We start from the raw sequence: 26,501 nt of genomic DNA, 5'->3' as shown, positions 1-26,501 counted from the left end.
ATTTTTAATAACATTTTGTATGTGTCACAAAGTCTATATTTGACAGAAGACGCTGAGAAAAAGTGAACGCGTGGATGTGAAGTCCATGTAAAGGTCATCTGCTCGTACTTCAGTATCTCTGTTTATTTGATCTCCGGCCACTCGGTCAAAATTTAGCTTCCCTCGCTGGAGGCTGCTGGGAAAAGCTCCTCTCGCGTCATGTGACCGAGGTACTAGAATTCCTTCGGACCAGACCAGCTCCTCCGGACCGACCCCGTGAGGACGAGCCACTGAACTGCGTAGCAAGACGAGAGAAGTGAGCCATGTCAGAGTTTGTTTACCCACAATCCCCTTCTCCTCCTACTCTGAATATCACACAACAAACCGCGTAGCTCCCTATCCATGCATTATAACTATGTCGACATGCGTGACGTTTTCCTGCGAGTTTTTAAACGTGACCATAACGTCCTGCTCTGTCCCCATGTGTTTAGACTGGGTTCCTTAGCCACTGTAGCCGAATGGACCTCGATGGTGACGGTTTGTGGTTTAAGGTCGTGTTTGCTCCAGCACCCCCCTCACCTCTTCCTTACCTCCATCCTGGACCCTTCATTTTTCCCGCCAGTCCAGCTCACGTCACCTCCCATCCTTCTTCAGCTTCATGCCGAACTCGTCCGTCTCGATGGGTGGCAGCGCGGACATGGGAGGGGCGCTGGGGACCACCTGGCCCTGAGACCTCTGGGGTCCGTCCCGCTCGAGCCGGCCTTGCCGGGTCCGGGTCGACCTCCCCTGCTGGAAGCGCTCCGCACGCTCGCGGCGGTCGGCTTGGGATCTGCCATACGACAGCGCACGGTGACACGCTCGAAGGAATTATCACGTTGCTTTAAAAGAATCAAGATATTACGGTTGGGATGCGTGCGGATAAAACCCGTTCACTTTCTCCGCCGAAGGCCGCCGAGGTTCTGCTTCTCGACTGGGACCGGACTGCTCTGCTCCGGGGTCATGGCCTCCTTCTCCGGAAGGAGGGGTTGAAGAGGAGGCAGCGCCGCCAGCTGGAGGAAGAGAGCTACGTCAGAAAGAGTGAAATCCAGCCATGGACGTTCCTTCCGCCACTGCTGTTCTCCATCAACGCGGAGCCCCGAGCGCGGACCCGAAGCGACATCGTTCACCTGTCTGCTTCGCTCGGGACCGCAGATCTGGAGGGGCTGGTAAAGAGGGCCATCGCCAGGCAGGGCAGAGCTTTTCGTGCTCCGTGGAAGTTTGTTTTGCACCTGGGCCAAAAGAAATGAACACGCAAACATGCAGGAAGAGAGCAGAACAGATTAACCCCGCGGCGCCTTGGACCGCCCTCTCTCCTCGCTTCGCCACGCCTCTCCTTCTTACTCGGGTGCGTCGCCGCAGGGCTCACCTGTGGGACGCCCCCAGCGAGGAAGCCGCAGCGGTGAATGACGGGCAGGAGGGGGCGGGCACAGCACAGCTCCTGAAAGACCAGAAACACAGATCCACTGTTCTGCCCCCGTATCAGCGATCTGATCAGAAGACAGGAAGCGCAGAAATGTTTTGAACTCGGAATAATACGGTTTGCACGGACCAGCTTTGTCTGTGAATTCACTCTAACGAGGCCTGGACTGCGCGTACGTACGAGATGATTGGGGCATCTGTAGTCGAGGGCAATTACTGGTAATGGGAGCTGATGACGGGTGCACTGGCGGCTGAGGCCACTCCCATCGTTGGCCCCATAGCCACTCCCACCATTATTGCCGCTCCCATAGCCACTCCCACTGCCGTAGCCACGCCCACTGAGGGACAGGCCTGGGTAGACACTGCTCGTGTTCAAGGAGCCGGAGATGACCCTGTGGATAAAACATTACACTCCAGCACATAAATATGTAAGAAAAAATATAATTTAGCCCTTGGAGGCTAATGTGACGCGCATTTCATACCCACGATGCCAGTTTTTCCAGTCATTTTTTAAAGTTTCGTAACTGGCCAATGCGCTTTCGGATATCTGCCTTTAACTTTTTTCTTTTTTTTGCATTTTGATGTCCTCCCTTTTTGATATGTGGACACGTGACTGACATGATGACACACTTCCTGTGAGCCATTTTGTTCTTGTCTGGAACTTGGCAAGAAGGTTTTCTGCTGCAGAAACTGCATAACTCATTATGGACTGGATAGACAATGATGACAGTGATGGTTCAAGTGTTGAATTTTCTGATATTAGCGATATTTAGAGCAGGATTGTTCAGAAAAACAAAGTGTGTAAAGTACAGTGATTTTGCTCAATTACCCAGTTGGTGAGAATAAACAGAACCTTAAAGGTTTTGTCTGTGGATCAATATCCAATATGTGGCAGTAGATATATATTGATATATCAATATATCAGTGTCTAATATATGATTTCTTTGACAGTTAGTCTCTAAGGGTTATATATGCATGGCCCTGGTCAAAGAGACCCTTTCTCACACACACAAACAACACTGGGAGCCACGTAACATTTCAAACCTTTCCGCTTGTTTCACTCCATGGAGTATATGAGTGTTCTCAAGTGAGAAGTGCGCCCCCTGCTGCCTGGAGGACTCAATGGTGTCGAGCAGCTCCACCTTCTCCTGTCTGCACAATATAACCCGTGTGGACTTGCGGCAGCTACTCTGTACTTTAAACTGATCGATGTAATTAATGCTTTGAGTAAATATATAATATTTTACTTGATTCAAAAGGCAAATATCTAAAAATAACTGGTATACTCACTGCAGTCGGTCATTCTCACGCTTCAGCTCCTCTGCAAGGCTTCTCGGACTGGCCTGAGAGCTGGAGGATCCCGATCTCACAGGATCCACCCGAGCCTTCGTCTGTGGCTCACTACTACCGTCTACATGTAGGGCAAAATAATGCAAGAAATTACATGTCAGAAGTACATTTGTTTAATGTGTGTGGTTGATATTACAGGTCACAGTCTGATTGGAGTGTGTTTTATGTCAAAGGGCACAGCAAAAATGCAAAAAACAGTAATGTGTACAAGGATCAGGGGAAGGCAAAGGCAGCTTCTTGGCCTCCTTTTGAGATGAGGAGAGATGTTGCCGCAGTAACGCATTTTCCCTGCGCAGTAAATTAATCTCCCTCTGCAGGCTGGTCACAAGCTTCTCACGCAGCTCCTGGGAGCAACACAACAGGTGCCGTTTTAATAGCAAAACCCATGAATTGCAAAACCCGGAAGAGATATATCTGAAATCCTTTTGGAAAAAAAGACCTGTGATTTCTCACCTGTTTAGCCATGGGCTTGTTTTTGATTTTCTTGGCCCTGCTGGAGTAGCGCAGTGTGTTCATGGTCTCCTGAAAGCTGGCTGCTGCAGGTGACACACAGGCAATCTGGGAAAGACAAAGCAAGTTACCACCGTGTTTGTCCATCTGGCCAGACTAAGTCAAGCTTTGCAAGACAATGAGTCTGCCAACCATGAGAGTGATCCCTGTTCCACCCAATGAATCAGAAAGAAGCTTGGTGAGCTTGCTGTCACGGTAAGGAATGTGTCCACTTCTCCTCTTAGGGTCAACCAGAGCTGAGATGCATTTGCCTGAGTAGAGAAAATCCATAAATCCCAGTGAACATAGGAAAGGCCAAGGGAATTTAGAAGAACATTTCTGGGGACCAAGAGACTGTCTAGGGATTCAGATGAGTCTGTCTGGAAAGCTGCATGAACCTGTCTGTGGATCTAGCTGAGTCTGGGGACCTAGAGGATAATATTTGTAGATCAAGGTGAGTATGTGTGGGGGATCTAGGGGACAATGTCTGTTGACCTAGAGAAGTCTATCTGTCTGAGGATCTAGAAGAAAGTATCTGGGGATCTAGAGGCATCTGTCTAGGGACCTGAACAAGTCTCTCTGAAGATGTAGAAGAGACTGAGCATCTAGATGAGTCTCTCTAGGGGTCTAGAAGAGTCCACCTACTTTTCGGTAGCTGCTATGGGCAACACCAGCACCTACCCAGAGCGAGGAGACTGCGGTTGATGTTGCCCGTCTCCTCCAGGAGCACTCCAGAAGCACTCGTATCCTTCACCTTCTCACTTCCTGCCAGATCTACGATACACAGTTTGCCCTGCGTCATTGCACCGCCCTCCACATCAGCCTGTGAGACAATGAGAAGGAGCGAAGAACAAATTCAGACTGGATCAGTGACGGCTCCTCTGGAAGGCAAAGACCCCTGGTTCAGTGCAAGTCGGATGTTTACTGGGTCCCTGCTTTGCTTCCAGGGCAGGGGGAGAGTAGGGGACACCCTACAAGTCTCACCGGTCCACCCTTGATGTGCACGGTCAGGATGCAGTGGCTACGACTGGAGTGCTCATTCTGTGGTTGAGAGGAGGTATGTCTGTTCTGCATGCCTGTGACCAGTAGATGTGTGAGAGCATGAAGAAAACAGGAAAACTGGCAGCGGGTAGAACAGCATGACAACCCATCAATGAGCGCATGGGTGCTCTGGCCATACCTCCTTCCAGGAGCTTCAAGAAGTCATCCAGACTGCTGAACTCAACTACCGACACGTTCTTCACATAGAAGCCATGGGTTAGACTTCCACAGACAGAGAGCGAGTATGAAAGCCAAGGGTTGAGGAGGTCCCGAACCTGCAAGGATGCATTATTTTGAATAAAGAACAACAGACATATGAAATTATGAGTAACCTTAATATTCTGCAGTTAAAGGAGTTTCCTCTGCTCTATGTGTGTGTGTGTGTGTGTGTGTGTGTGTGTGTGTGGAGAACCAGGTTGGTAACTTAACCTGTTCATTATAGATCTCGAGGTATGACACCCAGAAGGAGAACTCCCCTTCCATGGAGTGGGTTTGGTCAAGGAGGTAGGATAGAGATCTTTGCATCAGGCCATACATGCGGATGTCCTGTTGGCCTCCCTGGAACTTGAGTCAGAGTGGTAATTTTGCATATTTATTATATTTCATTCTGTGATTGGTCTGGAAAGATCAAACTAAATTGCAGGAATCGTACCAGCGAGACTCAAGTCTGCAAATAGCATATCAGAAAATAAATGAATCAGTGCACAAATGGTATGAAAGCCTGAAAGAAATCAATATTAACATGAATGAATTAAACTTAATTAATCCTAGAGGGAAATTCTGTAAGAAAATTAAATTAAAAATTAAATTCTGTGACGGCAATGTAAAATACCATGAAAGGATCCTACCAGTGACTGGGGTCCTGTGATGGTGTACGACTTCCCAGAGCCCGTCTGTCCGAAAGCAAACACCGTAGACGCAAACCTGCCGTACGCAAACCGGGACGTCACCGTCCTGATGGGCTCCTAAAAATCCAGAGGGGCCTCTCGTGGCGGACTTTGAGCTGACAGCACTTACCCTTTGATAGCCATGTCGATGAGCCGCTTCACACCACACTCCTCAAAAACATCCTGCTGAGAACTGTGCGGGCCCAAGACCGCATCGAAGGTGAAGACCCTCTCATGGCCTTCGTGACACATCTGAGATAGAGAGAGCATTATGTACAGATTGAGCTGATGCTTTTCTTCTTGTTCAGAAGGCAACAGCCCAGACCATTTACATTCATCTGATGCTTTTCTCCAAAGTAGCTTCTAATATTGATCCATCTACATTTATTTAACCAGTTGTGCAGCAGGATAATTTTTTACTGGAGAAGTTTAGGGTAAGCATGGTGCTCAGGGGTACTACAGCAAGAGGTGAGATTTGAACCTGCAATCTTTCAGTCTAAAGGCAGCCACTGTAACCACCATGCTACCAGCTGTCCTCTACTGACTCTTTACTCATTTGTAGAGCTGGGTAATTTCTCTGGAGTCATGTAGGATAAGTACCTTGCCCAAGGGTACTAGAGCTGGAGCTGGGATTCAAATCTGCAGTCTCTGGGTCCAAAAGCAGCAGCTCTAACCACTACACTGTCAGCTGGGAGACACCACAGTAACCCACAAGCATAAAGCATTACCATAAACAAGCATATGCATGGAATTAAATGTTACCATCATGTTATTGCACATTGGTGCCAAAATTAATAACTTGGAGTCCACAGGGAGGTGTTTCAGTAAGTGCGGCACGGTGGCACAGCGCCGGGGTGATGCAAGAGGACGTGGGTTCGATCCCCACTCAGTCTGTGTGGAGTTTGCATGTTTTCCCTGTGCGTGAGTGGGTTTTGACTGGGTGCTCTGGTTTCCTCCCACACTCCAAAGACATGCTGTTCAGGTTCACCCATAGTGTGTGTGTGTTCCACTGATGTATGGATGAGTGACCCATTCTAAGTAGTGTATCTAGCAGTGTAAGTCACCACGGTGAATAAGGTGTGCGGGCTGATGACACTACACAGAGTTCATCGGTCAAGTCGCTTTGGAGAAAAGCCTCTGCTAAGTAAATAAATCTAAGTGAGTGGATCGTACCAGCAAGTGGTGCTGATCTGGACAGAAAATTGTTCCATCCTCTACCCTGGTGCATTCCTTGTCACTCAGAGGCCTCACCCTGCAATGTGTGTCAGGAGGAGAAAAATGAAATAAACAAATGGTTTACGAGAGGTTAATCTTGATCTTTCAGTTTTTACTTAATGGAGCTTTGGTAAATAAGAAAGACACTGATATACACATACATATTAGCGGAAGAGTGTGTGTGCGTGCGTGCGTGCGTGCGTGCGTGCGTGTGCAGAAATGTACCTGACAGCCACAGTGATGTTACTTTCATCTTGCGCCCCCATCTTTTCCAGACTCTCACTCTCAGGGAATTCTGGGAAAACACCAGGACCCCTTCTGTCCGATTCAGACACAAACAACCAGCGGAAGCAAAACCATCAGAGCAGAAGTTATGTGTCAAATATTATTCAAATTAGTCCTTTTAACTGAAATACCGGCGGAACAGAACACCCCCTGGTACAGTCCCGTTTCCAGGGTCCGCACTGAGCGCAAAGAAATGAAAAAATGAGCTCAAAATGACCAACAAGTTTACTACTCGTTTATTTCCCTCACACAATAATGCACATTATTTGATATACTGAATATGGAAAGGAAAATTCAGTAGTGCAGTTCAGGGTAAATACTTGTACAGTATTTGCAGCAGGGAGGGGGATTCGAACCAGCAACCTTCAGGTTACTCATCCATGTTCTTAACCGCTATATTTCTCCCTGGCCCAAACACGCTGAAATTTACTATCGAAACGCTGTACAGCTCTTGACCCGAACAGGACCGTGCTCCACTCTGAGGCTTATGAGCACGGTGCACCGCTGTTTTCACCGCGGTATTGAGGAAAAGCAGAGAATGGGAATAAACAGCAGGGAGACATTTACTGGTTCTGCAGTATGAGGAGCAGGAAATTACCTGAGCAGTTCGGGCTGGAGATGCTCTCTGACTCTCACACAAGGTCATCAGGTTACAGGAAACACAGCGAGCTCCTCCAGGTGGTCCTTCTCTCATCTTCACCGTCTCACGTACATCATGCCCACCTTCTAGACTTTCTACCAGCTCTTTGTTCCTCGTTAATCTCGACCACTTCATGACCCAACGATGTACCGGAACGCTGGGGGAGGTCAGCAAGGAGCTGGTGCTCTTAACCTTTTCACTGCCAAGCTCCACCCCCACCCCACACACACACACACCCAGCACCCTTAGTTAAAAATGTGCGCATTTCGTGAGACAGTTGCATCCAGATAGTTTTACCTTTGTTCACACAATATTAATTTTACATTTATAGGAGCATACTACAGTATCGGTGAAGTTTGAGTCCACCTGGACAACCTGGAGAGAAGAAGGAAAGGAAAGCAACTCATAGTGTCCTACATCATCATTTCCTCATCCAACACATCTTAAAGTGGACTCAGAAATTACACCGGTACAGCATCACTCCCATACCAATATGCAGTAAAATAGGGTTATAGAGCAATTAAAGTCGTTGTCTGCGTTTCATGGCGTCTCAGTCATCATGGAAATGTGCGCAAAATAGTTTAAAGGTGAAACATAAAATTTTTCACTCTAAGAGTTAACAGATAGAATGCAACTCGCCCACTCTCCGACCCTCAGGCTACAGTTGATGTTATACTGTGGTAAAAGCTTACTATATAACTTATTAACGCCGTCACATTTTGTTAGACCACATTCCATTGAACATGCAAACAGCAAAGTAAATATTACATATAACTGAATCAACTTACTTTGTTTTTTTCAAAAAAAAAGACAATCACAGCTAAAATCAAAATAGACTTTAATGATTTTCCATCATTTGCATCATTTGCATAATTATTCTGCTAAATGGGGGAAAACGGTTCACTTTGTGAATATAGCTGGGACTGGGCAGGGCCTAACTTGACCTTTCAGTCTGGCTGTTGACTCGAACTGAAAATAGATGGCCTTTATTGTACTTAGAAACAAAAAATAATTTGTGGATACAAAGCATGACTGTCCATGGGAGCGGAGTGCATTCAACTGACCAGGATTAAAACAGGATTATATTCCTTGTGATTTTTCCCGCATTCCTGAACTTGACCAATTAGACATTTTGTCATGACAATTCATAATTATTCTGTATATTGAGAAAGCCTGCAACATTTACAAAGAATTTTGGGCTATGTATAGAAATATCAAAAAAAAAGCAAGGAATTGAGCTAGGATAAATTCTAACCAAGCACGTTACCATGGCAGCAGGACCGGGGCTATTTTTATGCATATGACTGACAAATTTAGATTCGTGTCTGCCCTTTAGGAGAGAAAGCACACATGCAAACCAAAAGAGAGGCAATACGTCCTTTTTATAGATCTAACGAAGGACAGAACCCCAGTATGTCCACTGGTCCTGACTGCAAGCATAAAGAAAAAACCTGGAGCAGCGACCGAACTAAAGCAATTAATTCTGCTCTTGTGATAATGAACTAACAAAGAATAATTAATAGGTAACACTTGTTATATTCTAATGCATGGCAATTCGTTATTTATCCATTCGCGATCAATAATCAGTTATCCGTTGCGTAGGGAGCGCCTTGGCCGGGACGCCGGACCATCGCGGCGCAAGGGCATTAATTTAATTTACTAGGAATTTAATTAGACTCTTTTGGACCACATTTATTAATTGAGCAGACAGTTTCCATCAAAGCAGCTTACTGTGATTTCACCCGTTTATATAGCTGGGTAACGTTTACTGGAGCGTAGCTAAGGTACGGTAGGTACCCTGCTCAAGGGCACAACAACAGGGCATGGGATTTGAACCTATAACCTCTGGGTCCAAACGACAGCTCTAACCACTATGCCACCTATAGCCCCTAGTTTTAATTTACACTGAAATACATTTAAACTAAAATTTGAAGATGCGATGGGAGCAAAATGGTCATTTATACAAAGACAGCGTCAGGCAGCACCGTACACATTTTAACTTACCCCGTCGCTACTATTTTACTGTGACTTTTTCGCTCCTCCTCACACTTTTATGTGAGGTGACGAAAACTTTTCATCCATCTACACGCTTCGAGAATTCCTGAGCGCGGTCTGGATGAGTACCGCGCTCCAGGGTACCGCGGCAGCTCCCCGATCTGCGACTTAAACCTGTGAAGTTCAGCGCACAACCCCGCAGCCGCGTCCTTCACCGCCGCGCCACCTGTGGCCCCCGGGTGTACGTTCGGCATGATCGGTCTTTCCTGTCGTATGTGACTTCATGAATGTTTTATCATGACATTTTCATAACTGGGTCCGTCATCTGAGGTCCCCTCGTTGGAAAGGGCTTCAGAGTCCGTCGCAGAGCCTGCGGCTTGAGAGTCGGCGCTACGCGGCGCTCCGCCGTCCGGTCCGACCGCCGTGTTTTCCGGAACGCTGGTCAGAATGGAGGAGAGCGGTCTCCTGGGCGTGACGCTGTCCTGCTGGGGTTCGGAGCCCATCGCCCCGGGCGAACTCAGAGGAGTGTGCTTTCTGCGGCTGGGCTTCCTCATGTTCACCTCCGAGGAAACCCCCGCAGCTGCCTGCTCCCACATGCTGACCCGCGCCCCCAGCTTCCTGCGGGGGGGCTTGGCGACGACGACGTCACCCCGGCCCTTGGGGCGGCCGCCCTCCTCCCGCTGCCTCTGCAGGCTCCCCAGTCGCCGCAGCACGGCCTGGACGGGACCGTCGACGCTGGGCTCCGTCTTCGCCGAGCGGCCGTGAGGCCTGTTCACGGTCACGTAAACCGTGGTTATCTTGTCTGCACCCGTGTCAGATGCCGCAGGGTCTGAGGAGGTCTGGTGCTGGACGTGTCGCCGGGCGTTGGACAGAGTCCGTGGCCTCCCTCCAGGGACGGAAACGCTGGAACGGGAGGAAGCAGAACCAGACTGATCGAGGTCCTGGTGCCGTGTCTCCACGTCCTCCCCTGGTTCTTCGTTCGGTCTGCCTCTACCCTCCGCAACCTCCCGCTCCGCTTCCAGTTCGCCCTCCCCCCACATGGAGAATGCGAGGACCCCCCAAGGGGATTTGGGCTTGCGTGCCGCACCGAGAGCCTCCTGGGCCGAGCCTCGGCGCTCTTTGGGAGCGAACTTGGTGCCCTCGGCGAAAGAGACGGAGGGGCGCTTGGCCTTGGCGATGCTGGATGTCCGTGGGATGGAGAAGGGCAGGGACATGTCCTCGCTGCTGAACCCAGAGGGGTCTGGAAACATGTTGCACTTAGAGCTCAGTTCCTGGAACTCACCCCCCGCCACTGCAGAGATGTCTGGAAAGGAAGTGGAAAACACACATCAGGGCAGAGCAACAAGGACAAACACAGGTGATGCATGAGCCAGGATGTAAGGGGAGGTCAAAGTCAGAATAAGTGGGATTTGTGGCTTTGGGACTGGCAGTTTTCGGGGTTCGCAGAAGGCAGGAGATCAAATAAAGTCGAGGCCGATAAAGCTATGAACTCCCTCTCTCCCTCAGAGCTGCTGGATCCCTCTCAACATTCAAGAAGCAAATGTAAGTGAAAACAAACGTTCTTCAGTTCAACTGGTAAATTGGTGTATTTTAATGCTGAGTAGGAACTACTGAGAATGATTTGACAGCAGGTGAGCAGTCGGCTATGATGCTCTTTACCTTCTCTGGGGGGGGTGCAGTAGAGGGCTTCCCCATCTTCGCTTTCGAAGGACGAGTTGTCCGATACCCAACCGGACGACGGCGGCTCGATGAAGCTGTGGTTGAAGGTCAGCTCGGGGTCGTGGTGCGAAACTGGAGATAGAACGGAGGAGCGCATTCAGCTGGCGAACCCTTCGGTCGCCACCCGGATGTCTGATCAAAAATCACTTTACTGCACCGTCTTTCTACTCTACAAAAAATACAGTTCGCATCTGTCGCAGATTTCCACAAAGCCCCAGATGCAACATTTAAATCCGTTCTACCTCTACTTGGCTTCAGTACCGAGAAGAATGAGTAAACATTCCTTGGGCAGCAGGTGGCGCAGTGGTTAGAGCTGCCACCTTTGGACTCAAATCCCACCTCCAGTTGTAATGCCTTTGAACACAGTACTCACCCTGAACTGATACAGTAAAAATTACCCAGCTGTGTAAATATTTTAACGGCGCTTTGGAGAAAACTGCCAGCTAAATAAATAAATGTAATGTTAAAATAAAGTTATGTATGTAGCAGTAGTCCTTGTAGCGGAAAGCACTTGACTTTCGTGCCCCATTCTTGTGTAATGTTAATGTTTGTATGTGATATGATTTGACATGACGTATCATGATTTTGCATCCTGTATGTAGAAGGAAATTCAAGCCTCTTATTGACGGTCAGCAATAATGCCTTAACCATACATCTTATGCAGCGTGTGTTCCTCAAGGTGACGAGCCCGACCTGTGACGCGGGGCAGCCCGGAGGACCACAGAGCCAGGCAGGGCATCGCCGAGCTCACGTTGGCCAGGACGCTGTAGACGTGATGCTTCATCCGGACGGCCGTGCCCCCATCGCCCACCGCCACCCTACCAACACCAAAACTCGATCAGCATCCCACAAAACACACTTTCAGCATCAGAAGCGACACCTCGTTCGCACGCTGAGGTAGGTGGTTGCCGTGGCTACCATTCGTTTACATGAACTCCAATGGTGGAGGGGGCGAGGTCAGGGTTCAAGAGCGCGTACCTGTCCTTCCCAGCCCCACCAGCACAGCAGCAGCAACAGCAGATCAAAGCCAGCAGCAGCAGCAGGAGGGGGACGAGGAGGCCTGCGATGAGGGCACCCCGACTGCCTGCGAGACATACACACACAAACACACACAGAATCCTGGTGAACGTATGGGGTTTCACTATGGCATCCATCGCAACGGCTGTGACAGCTCCTAGTGTAGCCCATCGCTTTCATGGTTAAATCTCTACAAAGCGTCCAAAGGTGGTGGTCCTTACTGTAGTGACACTGTCCAGTGCCGGGGTGGCAGGCGTTTCCCCCACAGTCACAGGCGGACGAGCAGTTGACCCCGTAGAGGTGATCCGGGCACGAGCTGTTGCAGCTTGAACAGGAACCGCAGAGCGACACGTTGGCACGTTCACAGGCTTGGGGGCGGGGGGGGGGGCTCGTATACATCAACTCACACTGGTTTACTGGGCCCTCACCTCTCGCCCTGAAAGCCAGGCCGACACACACAGCTTCCCGTCACGTGGTCGCACCGGCCGTGGAAACAGGGGCTGCACGGGAAGCGGCAGCCGTCTCCGTAAGTCCCGTTTGCGCAAATGCTCTCGCACCTGCAGTTTGGTCACCCAAAGGATTTCCCTTAGACATGTGACCAGACACTAATGTGAAGAAAACTTCAACTTCATACAGCAAAGAGAAATTAACGATATCCATCATCAATGATCGTCTGTCCAGTGCAGGGCCGTGGAGGTCCAGAGTCTATCCCAGAAGCACAGGGGTTCAGATTCGAACCCAATGCACCACCCTGCTTCCCTGTCTCACCCTGATATACTTGAAATATTTCAGCATATTAAAGCCTTTAAAGTTTGCTTTTGTCACAGTGCAAAGACACACCTTTTCTCGGCTACTCGGTCGTACCTTTGTCCTGTCCGACCTGGGTCACAGCGAGAACACCGTCCTGTACGGGGGTCACAGGGCTCTCCGTTGCGGCAGCGGGGACACGCCTCCTGGCACAGGTATCCATGGTAACCGGGTGGGCAGGGCTGATCGCAGCGTGTCCCGTTCCAGCCCGGCTCACATGCTGCGCAGAATCCGTCCGCCACGGAACACGGCTGCTCCTCCTGACAGCGGCCGCACCTACCGGAGGGGAGGCGGAGCAACGGTCACCAGGTAAGGACTACAGCGATGCGCACGGCGACGGGAGCTAAAACACACCAATCGCCAGCAAGCCCGGTTCTCCCACCCGTCTTCGAAACGTACTTTTTCTCGCAGCCGGCGCCGTAGTAACCAGCCCTGCAGGGCTCATTGCAGAAGGGGCCTTTGAACCCGGGGTGACACATGCATTCGCCGCTGGTCACGTTGCACTGGCTGTGGTTGAGGTTGCAGTTGCAGCGGCGGTCGCACTGAGGCCCCCACCAGCCATGCAGGCACTGGCAGGTGCCCGAGGACTGGGTGCAGGGCGAGATGTAGCAGTCGCAGGGCAGGGTGCACCTGGGCCCCCAGTAGTTAGGGGTGCAGAAGCAGCTGCCGTTGGTGGGGTCGCAGGTGGAGGTGCTGCGGTTGCACAGGCACGACCTGCTGCAGGTGGGCGTCCACCAGCCCTCGTCGCAGGTGCAGTTCCCGTACACAGGGTCGCAGCGGCCGTGGCGGCCGCACCGGCACGCGTTCTGGCAGACGTCGCCCCAGCGGTTGGGCAGGCAGGTGCACTTCCCTGTCTTCGGGTGGCATCGCCCGTGGGGGTGACACTGACACAGCTCACGGCAATCGGGGCCCCAGAACTCGGGGGGGCACGCTGAGCGGGCACAAGGAGACAGCGGGAGCCGTTAAACACTCAGCGTGGTGGGTAGCGGACTCGTGGGCTGTGGGTTCCGATCAGGCTCGGTCTGTACGGAGGTCGCGAGTTCTCCCCGCGTCTGTGTGGGTTTCCTCCAGGCGCTCTGGTTTCCACCCACACTCCAAAGATGCGTTTCAGGTTGACCGATGAGGCAGAATTGCCCTTATTGTGCGAATGTGTGTGAGCGTGTGTCACGTTGTTCTGCGGCGCACCTTGGTAGACACCGGTAAGCGGTGTCGCGCGTCTGGCGTCGCCTTGGACGAGATGTCAACTAAAAAAATGAATGAACGATAGGAACGGATCGTGTCAACTTTCGCCCGAAATAAAAAAAAAATGCCCTGACGGTAAGACTCGGGAAAGAGGCTCATTCATCCAGTTCACCTGCCCGAAATAAAGGAAGGAAAGCCTTTCAAAATAAAAAAAATAATGAACTCTTCCCTTTTCTCTAAGACTACAGGTCTCTAGGGTGACCTTCAGTTCGGAGTCTACAATGACACTGGGACGTCGGCTTAACCCAAATGCGGATACTTAAAGACCTAGGAGGGATCTGCCATTGTACCCTAGACAGAAATGCCCGAAACCAGCAGTGTCACTACACGTACAACACCATCGTAAGTGCAATTTTTTAGTTTCAAAAGGTATTTGATGAATAACCGGAGCAGGAAACGAGGCACCATGTCTTCCCAGCTCTACTGCAGCACCTCCCAGAGACGGTGGACACCTGACCGCTGCTTTGATTTCCTTCTTCTGTCCTGCTCATCCCATACAGGTGCTGCCCAGCTGCCCAGGTGCGCTTGCACTTTACACTGGTACTGTACACTTAACAGGTCGCTGTTTAAAAAAAATAGCGTAAAGGACACTCAAAGGGTGTCAAGCTCCTACTAACAACCCCACCCACCCCATCTTCCTGCGGAAGGTGTTCAGGCCCTGTGTTTACATTTAAAGAGGCAGGTAAACCCTTGCGGGTTCCCTCATTACATTAACACACCCAGGATGACACAGCACCCACCGGCAAGACTCTCACACTCCTGTCTTACACCAGTTCCCATACAGTCTTGCCGCATTATTAATAATATTATTTACAATCCTGTAACTATCACATTTATTCACCTAGCTGACACTTTTCTCAAAAGCACCTTAAGGTGTTAAATTATTTACCCCTTTACGTGGTAATTTCACCAAAGCGGTTTAGAGTAAGAACCTTGATCACAGGTACTACAGCAGTAGGTGGGATTTGAATCTACAACCTTCTGATGTAGAGGTAGCGGTTCCAACTGCTATGGCAGCAGCTGCCCACATTTTAGATGTAACACTAACGCCACAGGAGAGACGGTGGATGGTATGAACGGCACGCGCTGGATTTCACCACCTTTTTCCCGAGCTCACTTAATCTGCCAGCTGTTGGATATGAAGAGATAACGAAGACGGCGGGCCTCTCGCCAGAGGGGTTCGTCACAACTCACGGGTTTTGCACCGGGCGCCGAAGAAGCCGTGTTTGCAGCGGCACACGCCCGGGAAGACGCAGATCTCGTCGGGCTGGCAGGCGCCCTCGCCCTCACACACAGCTGCAGGAAGAGGTACGGTGAGCCGGGGGTCCGGCGGGCAGCGCGGTGCCACCGAAACGCGGAGGACCTTCTCGGGATACTCACGCTTCGTGCATTCGCTCCCTTCCTGCTGCCAGCCAGAACAACAGACACGAGCGGTGGGGTCTCTGAAGATCAGAGATGAGAGACCTTCTTTAGTGAAGCCAAAGACTTGATGGAGGTGCAAAGATGTGTGGTACAAGCATCTCTCCTGCATCAAAACGGGTCAGATTAAGGGGAAACATCACAAATAAAGAGCAAGAGGTACCTGGGATATAAACAAACGTTCTTCCCTTCTGGATCCAGTTTCTGACAGGAGGAAGGCAGGCAGCAGAAGAGGAGCCCAAAACCTATTAGATGGTGGCTCATGTTGACTCTTGGGTGGAACTGCTTGAGAGCAGCTGTGCCGAAGCCTCTCGCCAGTTCAAACCCAGTCTCCAGACTGGGACAAAGACCGAACAGATTCCTCCCGTCCCCTCGATCCGTCCACCCGCTCCGCTTCTGTCTATCAGATGGACCGTTATCCAGGCTCTCTTGGCTTCCCCTCAGGGCTTCCTGGGGAAGCGAAGGCCGCTTCCTGCCATTCAATGAGCCGCTGACTCGTTTAAGACACAGCCGCGCTGCAGAATGCAAGGGAAGAGGCGAGGGGCATTGTATAAAGGCGTGTGCGTGAGCCCAATGGCGCACACGTCGGCCACCCCCGTAACCCGTTTCCAGGGGGCTTCCCATCCTGTCGATCCGGACCGGGATGTGCTCCCAGGATGGGACCTCCATCAGGAAGAACATGTAGAACTAACAATGGTAGAGCATCGACTGTTTAAATAGCATAAACGCAGTCGAGAGCTGGGACAGGCGCGGAGTCGTTCAAACAATGACACGCAACGATCTCTCTTTGGATATTTATTTTGGTTTAATATCATACAGTGCTGATGATTAAAAGTCGCATTTACAAAAATAGAAATATTGTCCTGTAGAATGACAGACATTCAGGGATATTAGCAGCACACTCTCATACACAATGACAATGTTATAAATATTTTTAAAGTACCAAATCGGGATCAGTTGGAGGGGTCAGGGGTCATTGTTCTTTCTTTGCTTTAAATGCCGGGGAAGGGCTGGTTTGAACAAAGTGTTCACGAGGCCTGTCATTTCCCCTTGAGGAAACTCCGCTTCTGCGAGAGGAAGCCCAGGTCAGACTGAGCCCCAGATCATGCTGAAGCTCACATAAAAACAACCACAGTCGGGGGGGGGGGGGGGGGGGGGGGGGTTTAATGCCCTCCTACACCAAAGCATTAACTGCTTCACCAAAAATGACAAAATTCACCAAAACAGGTAAGTACATGTAAAAGCTGACTGATTGTCAAAACATTAACTTATGTCACACCTTCTGAAGGAAACAAGATATAAACTTTAAAAAAAAAAAAAATACTGTGAATGCCATAGAAGACATTCTAAAAACCAGAGATCATTCAGCTAAATTATTAGAATTATTTCACTTAGTAATATACTGACACATATGACAAGGCGTGCTGAAAATAAGTTCCATTGAAAGGAACACCTACTTCTCCAGTTACACCTTCTACACCAATAAAAAATGTACACATTTCATTAATTAATCGAAATATGTCTTCTGATATTTTACACAGACAGTATATATAAAATGTACATGTATTTCCATCTCATGGTACAAATACTGTAACCCTGAAATATGCTCACACTAGAGGAATAAAATCTTTGGTGAATTACCAATAAATATGAAAGCTTCAAAATTCTAGAATCTCAAAGGTGTGTTTAAAAATAGCGTCTATATGAACTCTAAGCCTAATTCATAGAAAACGATACACTTTTTGTTCTTATGAAATATTTTCATGAAAATATTTGGCAAGTATTTCTGTATGAAAACAGAATTAGTTTGAAAGCGTCCTTTAATCCCTCAGGTGCCATTCGTGGCAGTTCTGTTGGCGTCGATACACATCAGGTCTTCCAAAGGAGTTGATTCTGCCGCTGCCGCACTGATTGGAAGTGTGTGTGTGAAGGTGGGCGGGGCTATCTCAGTGGGGCAATCGATAGCTTGTGCCCTCCGTGGGTTCCGTCTCTTCTGGACTGAGGATCTCCCAGGATGAGCCCGTGTTTTGCTGGGTGGGACTCTGCCCGAGGCTGTAGCGAGTCAGGAAGCCAAACCTAGAAGGTGGAGGCAACGGGTTAGGAGTAGAAATAACAGCACAGGTCAACGGTCACCGGCGGAGCCATGAAAACTAACCTGGCGAACCGCCACAATTCCTCGGAGAATGAAATTGTACTATAAATGCACAATAAACAAAAAATCTCTCCTTGTTGAATGTAGAGCTTCTGGAAAATACCTTCATAAAACCTGCCTCTTTTAGTAACACAGGAGTCATTGACCTGAGATAGTAAAAACACTGATTCCTTGAATCACGAACATTCAGTTTCTCGAAGACTGAAAAATTTTCTAGTTTGTTCATTTTCTTCAATGTTCCGTTTTCTACAATTTGCTCTTAATTTCCACTTGTTGCGGCGGTAAAATGACCTGCATTTCCAAATACAGCCAATAGTTGGCAGCAAAACGCACTCAATGGAAACAACAGCGGTGATTTTTTTTTTTTTTTTTAAACAAATCAACCCTGCTTTTTTGAAGCGAGGGTGTGGACCCCTACAGTCGTCATCACTCTTCATGCAACTAGCAACAACCATTGTGCTGAGACACTAACAAATGCTATGCAACCAGTTTGCGGTCCAGGTTTGGACGCGTTCAAGCGATCAGGGAACTGTCTGATCCGGAGTTCTTCAGGCTTACAGGTTTCTGATGCGGGACTCTGGAGGCCGGCTGTCTGTGCAGTCTTCTCCTACGTCCGCCTCCCTCTTCTCAAACAGGGGTCCCTTGCACTCCTCATCACTGGAAGAACAAGAAACCGGGTAAGCAAACCAGTCAAGTCCGTTTTGCCCCCAGCCGTTTTCCCACTAATTTGCATCCTGCTCACCTGGTGGGGAAGGTGTTTCTTTGGACTAAGCAGGCCAGTGGAATGGTGTGCTGAGGATTAAGTGAGATTGTGGGAAAACACATACCAGGCTACCTCTGCTCACCTGCTGCACTCGTCCTCTCTGATTCCCAGCATCTTGGCCTTAATGACGGTCCTCTGCTTCTTGATGGCGGTCCGCACTGCGTCCAGCAGGAAGCCAGGGCACCTCTCGTCATTCAGGATCTCCCTGTGAGACGGCATATGTCTAACACCACCCAGTTCAGAGGAGTGATGATACTAGACTACAGGGTTGCCGCAGGATGCGACTCACCTTTGGTAGTAGGACAGCTCCTCTTGCAGCAGGAAGAGGTTCGCCTTGAGTTCGTTCCTCTCGAAAATCATGTCCCGCACCTCCTGCTTGGTGAAGCAAGGGCGATTCGGGTCGTGCAGGTCGATGATCACATGGTGTGTGAGGTCAATCTCTGGTTTGGCTGAATTGTTCTGGAAGGTACATAGAAAGTAAAGGCAAACTTTATGCATTTTTGGAAAAATGTTGGCCCTCCTCTATCAGCAGTTGCAATCAAAAGTAATATGAAAGCATTACATCTATTATAACCTAAAAATAAGACATGCAGTGCAAAGTGTGCCATTTACCACGTTTTCATTACACATCATCTCATTAATGTTAAAATTTAACTCAACTAACATATGCAATAAAAATGCTGCAATATGAGGATATTCATTCCAGGAAGTATAGCAGTTACCACTGAAGGCACTCAGTGTAACAGTAAACACACACACAGGCACACACATATATACGCACACAGATGTCTTACTTCATTGACCGCAGCCCTGGTGTTGGCCGCCTCCAGTTGAGCATTGAGCCGCTGGATTTCCTTCAGCTTCTCCTGCAGGTCGGCCTCGAGATCGACCTTACGCTCCACGGCGCTCTTTGCCTGCGCCTGCATGATGCTCTGCTTTTGCCGCAGTTCCGCGTTCATCTTCATGAAGCGCTCCAGCTGCTCCTGCAGCTGTGACAGTGCACATTGACAGCCGATGAGCCTGGCAGGACTTGGACGAACAAGGACTGGTACAGAATCAAGTCCCATGATACAGTGCTGCAAACTGATTTGAGCATCGAAGGAGAATGTCCATATCTCCAAGGAGACATATTCTGTATCAGCACAACACAACGCAAACATGAAGTAGCCACAACCCACACAAAATGGAGCTCTGGGCAGCATAGTAGTTGGCACTGTCACCTTACAATCAAAAAACCTGGGTTCAGATCCCATCGCCTACTGTAGAACACTTTACTGACTGATTTTGAATTGATACTGTAAAAATTACCCAGCTGTGTCAAGAAGAAAAGCCTGCAGTACTTTGAGTTACAGCATAAATTCCAGCTTTGTGAATGTCACAACACACTTTTTGCTCACACTGGGTCACGAAGGTGCCGATTCAGTTCTGTGGTAATTTTTGAGGTTGTACTTTTGGGGCATTTTACAACTATTGCATGAAGTGTTCGTTTGTCCCTGTTGGTGAGCTTTGACTTGCGATTGCTGTCCCTCCCTGCCAATGCAAGTTTTCTGTGTTTGTCATATGCTGCCATTATTTTTGAGATGGCTGCACTTGAGACATTGAATCAGTTTTGGGGTTTCTGTGACCGATGGGAGAGGGTGGTGCCGTGGCCGGGGCATGCTCTGTGGTGGGTCTGGGGTTCGAGTCCTGCTTGGGGTGCCTTGCGGTGGACTGGCATCCCATCCAGGGTGTGTCCCCTCCCCCTTCAGCCTTGTGCCCTCCGTTACCGGGTTAGGCTCCGGCTCACTGTGACCCCACTCGGAACAAGTGGTTGTAGACATTTTGTGTGTGTGTATGTATAACTGATGGACTGGAAATTTCTGATTTGCAAAGGTCGATGGCAAAGGTTCTCAGTTCTGGCTCCGCTGTGGTGGAACGACCTCCCCCTCTCACTCTGAACCGCTGAATCTCTGTCCACATTTAAAAAGGGTCTTAAAACTCACCTCTTCCAGACTCACTTCGCCCATCATCTCTTAAGCTCATATAAGGTGTAAATGTTCATGCTCTATAAATTTAAGTTTATGCCCAGATAAACTTTTACACAGTTACTCCTGTAACATAATGTGTTTATATGTATCTCAAAAAAAAAATTACTAGGAAGGTGATTTGGAATCATGGCTATTCTTTATGCAGCTACTCGTGTGACGAAAATTGGTTCATATGGTGGAAAGTAACAAACTAACTGTACTTAAGAATCGCATTTACATTTATTCCCTTACTAGCAGACGCTTTTCTCCAAAGCGACTTCCACTTAACTCTATGTAGTGTTATCAGCCCACACACTTTATTCACCGCGGTGACTTACACTGCTAGATACACAATTTACACTGGGTCACTCATCCATTCATTCATCAATCACACATCTGCAACTATGTCTCTCTTTCTCCTAATGTAATGAACACATTGCATTTTCTATGAGATGTATGTCGCTTTGGAGAAAAGCATCTCCTAAATAAATAAATGTAATTATAGTGCCAATTATTTGGTTCCTTTGTAACTCTGTTAGGTGCCTCATGTTCCTTTAAAAACTCACATGTCAAAGTGGTAATTATTAGAGCTCTTTCATAGCTGAAATACAGTAAACTGGCAAACAACCAAATACGACTCACCTTTGCAGCCAAATAATTATATTTGTAATTATTTTGTATTTTTATTTAGTTACTTAAAATTTAAATTCCTCTTTCGTGTAGTGTTCCTGTTATTTCTATAGCTTTGTTTACAAGGCAAACAGCCGCTACCGTAGGATACTTTGGAGAAAAGTGTCAGATAAAAGAAAAAATAATAAAACAAGAAAGTGACTTTACGTCCTTTCCCATTTCCAGCTGGTCTTTTTCTAAAAAGGTAAGCACTCATGTAGAAAAACTGATATCAGAGTTGCCCGGACTTGTTCTCTCCAAGGTGTGGCTCATTTGCTGAGCTCAGCTTTGCCCGTTACGGCGGTTTGCAAAGCTCACTGTGAAGAGCCAGACTCTTCATGCTCTGAAATTACAGCTTTCTTGGGCTTTGCATACGAAACCACTGACTTGTGACAGTGACAGGGAGGGAGAGACGCATCGTTGACCCGGGGGGTGGATTGCCGAAGGCGGTTTGGCATTCCCAGAACCCACGTACAAGGAGGAATGTCAAGGATGAAAAAAGCAAACAGACTTTAACCCAGGGCACATTTTCTCGAGGTCACTGTGGGTGTGTACGCTGCACGCTCTCATTGCTCTCAATGCTCCCGTGCAGCAGAACATGAACGGGATCCTTACTGCCTCCACTTCTTTGGACAAGCTGCTCAGCTCCAGCGTTTTGGCCCGGATCTCGTCGCGCTGCTTGTCCACCACGGCCTTCAGCTTGAGCATCACCTCGCGCTCCTGTCGCTGAGCACGATCTGTGAGGCGGGAGCTCGGTTTAATACCACATAATGCAAACATCCACACAGATACGCAGGCACACACATGGGCATGCGTTATTAATTACTGCTTGTCCAGTGCAGGGTTGCAATGGTCAAGAATGTTTCCCACAAGCATACGTGTGAGGCGGGGTATACCCTGGTCAAGATGTAAGGTCGTCACAAGGCATCATTCATACATAATAAAGATTTCCCAAACGCAATACAGTCACGCGCCACTTAACGACTGACCGCATATACAACGGTAATCTCATAATATTATAATGGAGCTGAAAAATTCTCGACTAGTGACATTGTAACCGTTGTAATGCAACGTGTTACGTGTTTGTGGTGGTGCTGGTGTAAACAAACCTACTGCGCTGCCAGTTGTATAAAAGTATAACCCATATAATTATATACAGTACATAATACTTGAGAATGATAAACACCTATGTTACTGGTTTATGTATTTACTGTACTTAGTTATTTTACAGTGTAATCTTTCTACTTATAAAAGTTTACTGTAAAACAGTTTGCTGTGTTATGCCGGCAGCACATCATAAATCTTGTGTTTACCGCATCTTTTTATTGCATCGAAGTTATACCATCTAGGTTTGTATAAGAACACTCTATGATCGAGGCTATACCAACTGGGTTTGCATAAGTGCACTCTGTGATCGAGGCTATACCGTCTAGGTTTACGTAAGTACACTCTGATTGAGGCTATACCATCTAGGTCTGTATAACTACACTCTATGATCGAGGCTATACTGGGTTTGCATAAGTACACTTTGTGATCGAGGCTATACCATTTAGGTTTGTATAAGTACACTCTGATCGAGGCTATACCATCTAGGTTTGTACAAGTATGCTATGATATTCGCACAATGACGAAATTGTGCAACGATGCATTTCTCAGAACGTATTCCCATCATTAAGGGGTGCATGTCTGTGTTAATTACTATCAGAATATTGCAGGTAGTGCTGCATATAGTATATTTTGTAGACTATATATAAAATTTACTATATGAAATATTCATACTGCATTGTATTTCATAGTATTTTGATTTCAAGATACTGCCTTTTTACTTGTTGAAGATCACTACCATCCCACATTTTGGGAAGGGCTGCTGCTGATGGAGCGGACGTCTTTTGAGATAAAATGTAAAACTTTATTTGTAGACTTTTGTTTGTCTGGTGGTGTGGAAATGGATCGGTCTGACTCTCCTTTTAGTTAAATAGATAATGAGCTGAAGCACAGCTATTCTGTCATTGTAATGCATCGTAACGCATGCAGTCGGGACTTGGGAAAACAAAATCAAATGTCCTTAGAATGTTCCGGAAGACGCGTGCAAATGAGGTTGGAGAGGGTAACGCTACGGAGCAGACTCAATAGAGCGATGTAAAAGACAGGAAAAATCTTTTTTAATGTTATTATCTACAGAAATAATGCACCACTGGGTAATAAATTCTATGCCCTTACAGTGATAATATCAGAGAATGCTCAGTTCACTTTGTACCACAAACCACAAACATTCACGGTAAATAAGAGAAAGATGGTTTCAGGCAATGTATTTCAAAAAAAGTTAAGATTTTCTGTGTTTTTCCAACTTTCTACCATCACTGGCAGAGATAATCAGGACAACCAGGGTGTACAGCCCTCATTGAAGGCGCTGTTTTGGCCAATGTGAGCACACTCTCACACACACCTTCTTGAGAGGTGCTGATCCTCAGCTGGTCCATGAGCTCCTGGTTCTGCTCCTGCAGCTGCAGCACCTGGGCCTCCAGCTCCTTCAACCTTCTGTGCCACCCGTCCTCCTTCTGCTGCAAGTCCTGCTTGAGGGGGCGAAGGAGCCGCTGTCAAAGTGTCAGTTCATCCTCCATTTATCACCCACCCTCCCTCATGTCACAAATTAACGATGTGCTCATCCACGGGAACCACCTTAAATTCTGCCAGTTGTGAAATGCCAAGAAATGGAGCACGATGGCATGTTTGTGAAAAGCACGGTGTTAACAATGAGCTGATCCCAAGTGCACCACACACAACACATTTCACATATAAAAACAACTAAAGTGACTAATGCATCTCCAGGCATAGGTGTCACTCGATAGCATCCAGGTGCAGTGAAGATGTGACACCTTCAAAAATCATGCTCTGACATGTTTTTATCCATCAGGTGTGCATCCTGTTCCTTTGATATCTCTCGAGAAACCTTTACATATCTTGCATTTATTAATTTGTCTGATGCTTTTCCCCAGAACAACTTACAACATCAAGGTACCTACAATTATTTACCCATTTATACAGCCAGCTAATATTACTGGAGCAATTTAAGGTAAGAACCTTGCTCGAGGGTACTACAACCAGAGATGAGATAAGAGAAGATTCGAACCTGTGACCTTTAGATCCAAGGGTAGTAGCTTGAACCACTATGCTACCGGCCATCCGTATTACGTCTGAAAGCTTAAATCCTACAGTTATCAAAATAAGAGCTGAGTTTTGTGTTTGCAGTGTATTGTTTCATAAGTCTTTATTCATGAGGGGAGGGCTTAGAGGAACAGGTGTAAGCATTCAGAGAAAAGGAAGAGAATCTAATGATTTCCCTCTGGGTGCACATGACAGTGAAAACAATGTGAAATGTGCATGTAGATACCATCAAGGTGCTGGAAGTGGACATTAAAAGACATAAATAGCAAAAAAAAAATACCTTTCAGATCATGTAAAGACAGAGGCCTGTAAAGGAACACAAAACGAGCCCCTATCAAAGGACATCCATGTCCGAAAGCAGGTTATACAATCATCATGTGTTATGTAAGAAGTGTCCACATTCTGTTAGGAACAAAAACACACGTGGTCAACTGGCCATGTAGAGAACTGAGCACAAACATCAAGTCACACGATTCCTTCAAACATCTCAACCATGAAAAGGGGGGAATCCACTTTCTCGTAAAATCTGAAGAGGCGGGAAAAACATCTCGTTATGCGGGGGGGGTCGTCACGTGACCGCCGGTGTGTCCCAACGTGAACTCGAGCGCAGCAGGATCGTGACTCCAAAGACTTTCCTCTTTCACCGTCTTCCACCTGGTTTATGACTGAATGTGAATGATATACAAGTAAAAGCACTGGAACGAGCCCCAGCTGCCAGACTGCAATTAAAAGTTATTTGTATCGTACGGAATCGTTGCTTTGGAGATAAAAATACATAAATACAAATATAATAATAAAGGTGAATATTATTTCCGACATAAAGTTGCTGAGAATAAGCACTCACGTAATTTGACTGCTAACGAACTGAGAGAGGAGCGCGATCACCGTTAACGAGTCGCGAAGACCTCAACAGACGGACTAAACTTCGCTTCAAGAGTTGATTTACCCTCGTTTCCTTGGAGACGCTGTCATCGTCGGCCTCTTTCACCGCTTTCTTCTTCTTCTTCTGCTGCTGCTGCTGCTGCTGAGCCTGGAAGGTCTCGTAGGCTTTGAGAAGCTCTTCCTCCTTCGAGGTGCAGCTCTGGCTCCTGGCCGCGAAGCTTTCCAGCAGTTCCAGAACGCGCACGATCTTGGGCACGAGGCCCACCACGGCCTCCTTGCCGAAGCTGTCGATGAGCTTCTCCACCTCGGCGCCGATCGCCTTGGCGACGTCGTACACGTCGTCCACGGTGAGGCTCGCGACGGGCTTCTCCAGCGTGGACTCCATGATCTTCTCGCGCGCCTCCGCGTCCTTCTGCTCCACGCGCTCCCTCAGCGGCGCCGATCATCAAACCGGAAAGCGCAAGTGAAACCAGCCGCGCGACCTTCTCTCTGTCACCCCTGCTTCACATCGCGGTCCTTCTTCGCGCGCGGCGGGGGGGGGGGGCGGTGTCACTCGGACTCGGCTACTTTTCGGGCCCTAAGCGACATTCGTGCCTTTACGTGATCCGAGGGCACCTGCAGAAGGGAAGCGACGCCTCGTCTCCTGGTTGATCGTCACTGGGTTCGGCCCCCGAGCAGCTGCGCTCATCTCCTTTGCTGCAGACGCGCGAGCGATGAGCGCCTCCTCGTCATCTCCAGTCCAGGGGGGTGTTCTCCATGATCGGAACCCTCCTTCTCCAGCGTCCAATCATGGTGGCGTGCGCGCGCTCTCAGCTGTAACATAAGATGGAGGTGGAGCTCAAGAAGATGTCGTTGCCCGTCACGGTGCGGCTGCGGAAAGGCACGAGCTGAGTCGCGCGGTGTGCAGCGTAGACACGTGCGAATAATCGTCCCCGTCATCTAATGCGGCAATAAGCCGTTTCACTGTGTAACGCGAATTTAATTACAGGTCTTAATCGGATTGTGTGCCATTTTAGTAAAAGGCACCGCTGGGATTCGAACCCAGGATCTCCTGTTTACTAGACAGGCGCTTTAACCAACTAAGCCACGGCGCCAGGTGGCGAACGAGTGGACACTTTGTCCTTATGATACCAGAGTAATTACAATAACGCTTCAACAAATTGTAACTTTGATTTTACTATATGGCGAGTCAGAATTTCGTTATGAGAATTGAAATTTCATTTTGTTTTTGCATTTTTGTGTGCGAAATCATTTGACACAAACGTGCAACTGTGAGCCATTGCTGCAGATCCTGTTTTAAAGGATATGTTTTCAAAGTTAC

The 26,501-nt window shown here is 48.2% G+C and overlaps 3 protein-coding genes, 1 long non-coding RNA gene and 1 other non-coding gene across 6 annotated transcripts; all 5 read right to left on the bottom strand.

The window, feature by feature from the left end:
- Positions 1-4: 4 nt before the first annotated feature.
- Positions 5-5,456, bottom strand: LOC108932165 (kinesin-like protein KIF12). The gene is made up of 14 exons (XM_029255889.1): positions 5,335-5,456; positions 5,166-5,241; positions 4,747-4,881; positions 4,457-4,592; positions 4,261-4,352; positions 3,958-4,099; positions 3,430-3,548; positions 3,241-3,345; positions 2,996-3,131; positions 2,728-2,848; positions 2,482-2,589; positions 1,619-1,829; positions 1,385-1,456; positions 5-1,247 (listed from the first exon to the last, which is right to left on the bottom strand). Exons 1-14 carry the CDS (start codon positions 5,454-5,456, stop codon positions 909-911), a joined length of 1,914 nt encoding a protein of 637 aa, XP_029111722.1. The 3' UTR covers positions 5-908.
- Positions 5,457-6,389: 933 nt separating this feature from the next.
- On the bottom strand, positions 6,390-8,101 carry LOC114911582 (uncharacterized). The gene is made up of 3 exons (XR_003797941.1): positions 7,303-8,101; positions 6,645-6,737; positions 6,390-6,456 (listed from the first exon to the last, which is right to left on the bottom strand). It is a non-coding gene; the product is annotated as an uncharacterized LOC114911582 (long non-coding RNA).
- Positions 8,102-8,184: 83 nt separating this feature from the next.
- scarf1 (scavenger receptor class F, member 1) lies at positions 8,185-16,042 on the bottom strand. Its single transcript, XM_029255922.1, has 11 exons — positions 15,707-16,042; positions 15,505-15,566; positions 15,319-15,420; positions 13,282-13,813; positions 12,940-13,158; positions 12,504-12,632; positions 12,297-12,400; positions 12,037-12,142; positions 11,752-11,876; positions 10,999-11,130; positions 8,185-10,642 (listed from the first exon to the last, which is right to left on the bottom strand). Exons 1-11 carry the CDS (start codon positions 15,805-15,807, stop codon positions 9,621-9,623), a joined length of 2,634 nt encoding a protein of 877 aa, XP_029111755.1. The 5' UTR covers positions 15,808-16,042; the 3' UTR covers positions 8,185-9,620.
- A 645-nt stretch (positions 16,043-16,687) lies between these two features.
- rilp (Rab interacting lysosomal protein) lies at positions 16,688-26,150 on the bottom strand. Of its 2 annotated transcripts, none has more exons than XM_018748347.2 (8): positions 25,245-26,150; positions 23,580-23,706; positions 21,749-21,870; positions 19,253-19,447; positions 18,748-18,917; positions 18,541-18,663; positions 18,254-18,352; positions 16,688-17,619 (listed from the first exon to the last, which is right to left on the bottom strand). In XM_018748347.2, exons 1-8 carry the CDS (start codon positions 25,563-25,565, stop codon positions 17,490-17,492), a joined length of 1,287 nt encoding a protein of 428 aa, XP_018603863.2. In that variant the 5' UTR covers positions 25,566-26,150; the 3' UTR covers positions 16,688-17,489. The 2 variants fall into 2 exon arrangements, with proteins under 2 accessions (XP_018603863.2, XP_018603864.2); XM_018748348.2 differs by having other exon boundaries at positions 23,580-23,703; positions 25,245-26,149.
- A 50-nt stretch (positions 26,151-26,200) lies between these two features.
- Positions 26,201-26,274, bottom strand: trnat-agu (transfer RNA threonine (anticodon AGU)). The gene has a single exon. It is a non-coding gene; the product is annotated as a tRNA-Thr (tRNA).
- Positions 26,275-26,501: the final 227 nt, after the last annotated feature.

The sequence above is a fragment of the Scleropages formosus genome, chromosome 10 (assembly GCF_900964775.1).
Source record: "Scleropages formosus chromosome 10, fSclFor1.1, whole genome shotgun sequence".
NCBI classification, from domain to species: Eukaryota; Metazoa; Chordata; class Actinopteri; order Osteoglossiformes; family Osteoglossidae; genus Scleropages; species Scleropages formosus.
Note: the sequence above shows the minus strand (reverse complement) of the source record. Positions and strands in the feature narration are given on the sequence as shown.

Excerpts from the sequence above, each read along its gene's own strand:
- LOC108932165 (XM_029255889.1), bottom strand. The coding sequence starts at position 5,456 with ATGTGTCACGAAGGCCATGAGAGGGTCTTCACCTTCGATGCGGTCTTG. Across the intron at positions 2,849-2,995 it reads TTTGCCTTCCCCTGATCCTT|ACGGTAGTAGTGAGCCACAG; the intron begins GTACACATTACT and ends CCCTACATGTAG. Across the intron at positions 2,590-2,727 it reads CGTGAGAATGACCGACTGCA|ACAGGAGAAGGTGGAGCTGC; the intron begins GTGAGTATACCA and ends TATATTGTGCAG.
- scarf1 (XM_029255922.1), bottom strand. The coding sequence starts at position 15,807 with ATGAGCCACCATCTAATAGGTTTTGGGCTCCTCTTCTGCTGCCTGCCT. Across the intron at positions 12,143-12,296 it reads CACTGGACAGTGTCACTACA|GCAGTCGGGGTGCCCTCATC; the intron begins GTAAGGACCACC and ends TATGTCTCGCAG. Across the intron at positions 11,131-11,751 it reads CGGGCTGCCCCGCGTCACAG|TTTCGCACCACGACCCCGAG; the intron begins GTCGGGCTCGTC and ends TTCTATCTCCAG.
- rilp (XM_018748347.2), bottom strand. The coding sequence starts at position 25,565 with ATGGAGTCCACGCTGGAGAAGCCCGTCGCGAGCCTCACCGTGGACGAC. Across the intron at positions 18,918-19,252 it reads CCAGGGCTGCGGTCAATGAA|AACAATTCAGCCAAACCAGA; the intron begins GTAAGACATCTG and ends TGTACCTTCCAG. Across the intron at positions 18,353-18,540 it reads AGAGAGGACGAGTGCAGCAG|TGATGAGGAGTGCAAGGGAC; the intron begins GTGAGCAGAGGT and ends TTGTTCTTCCAG.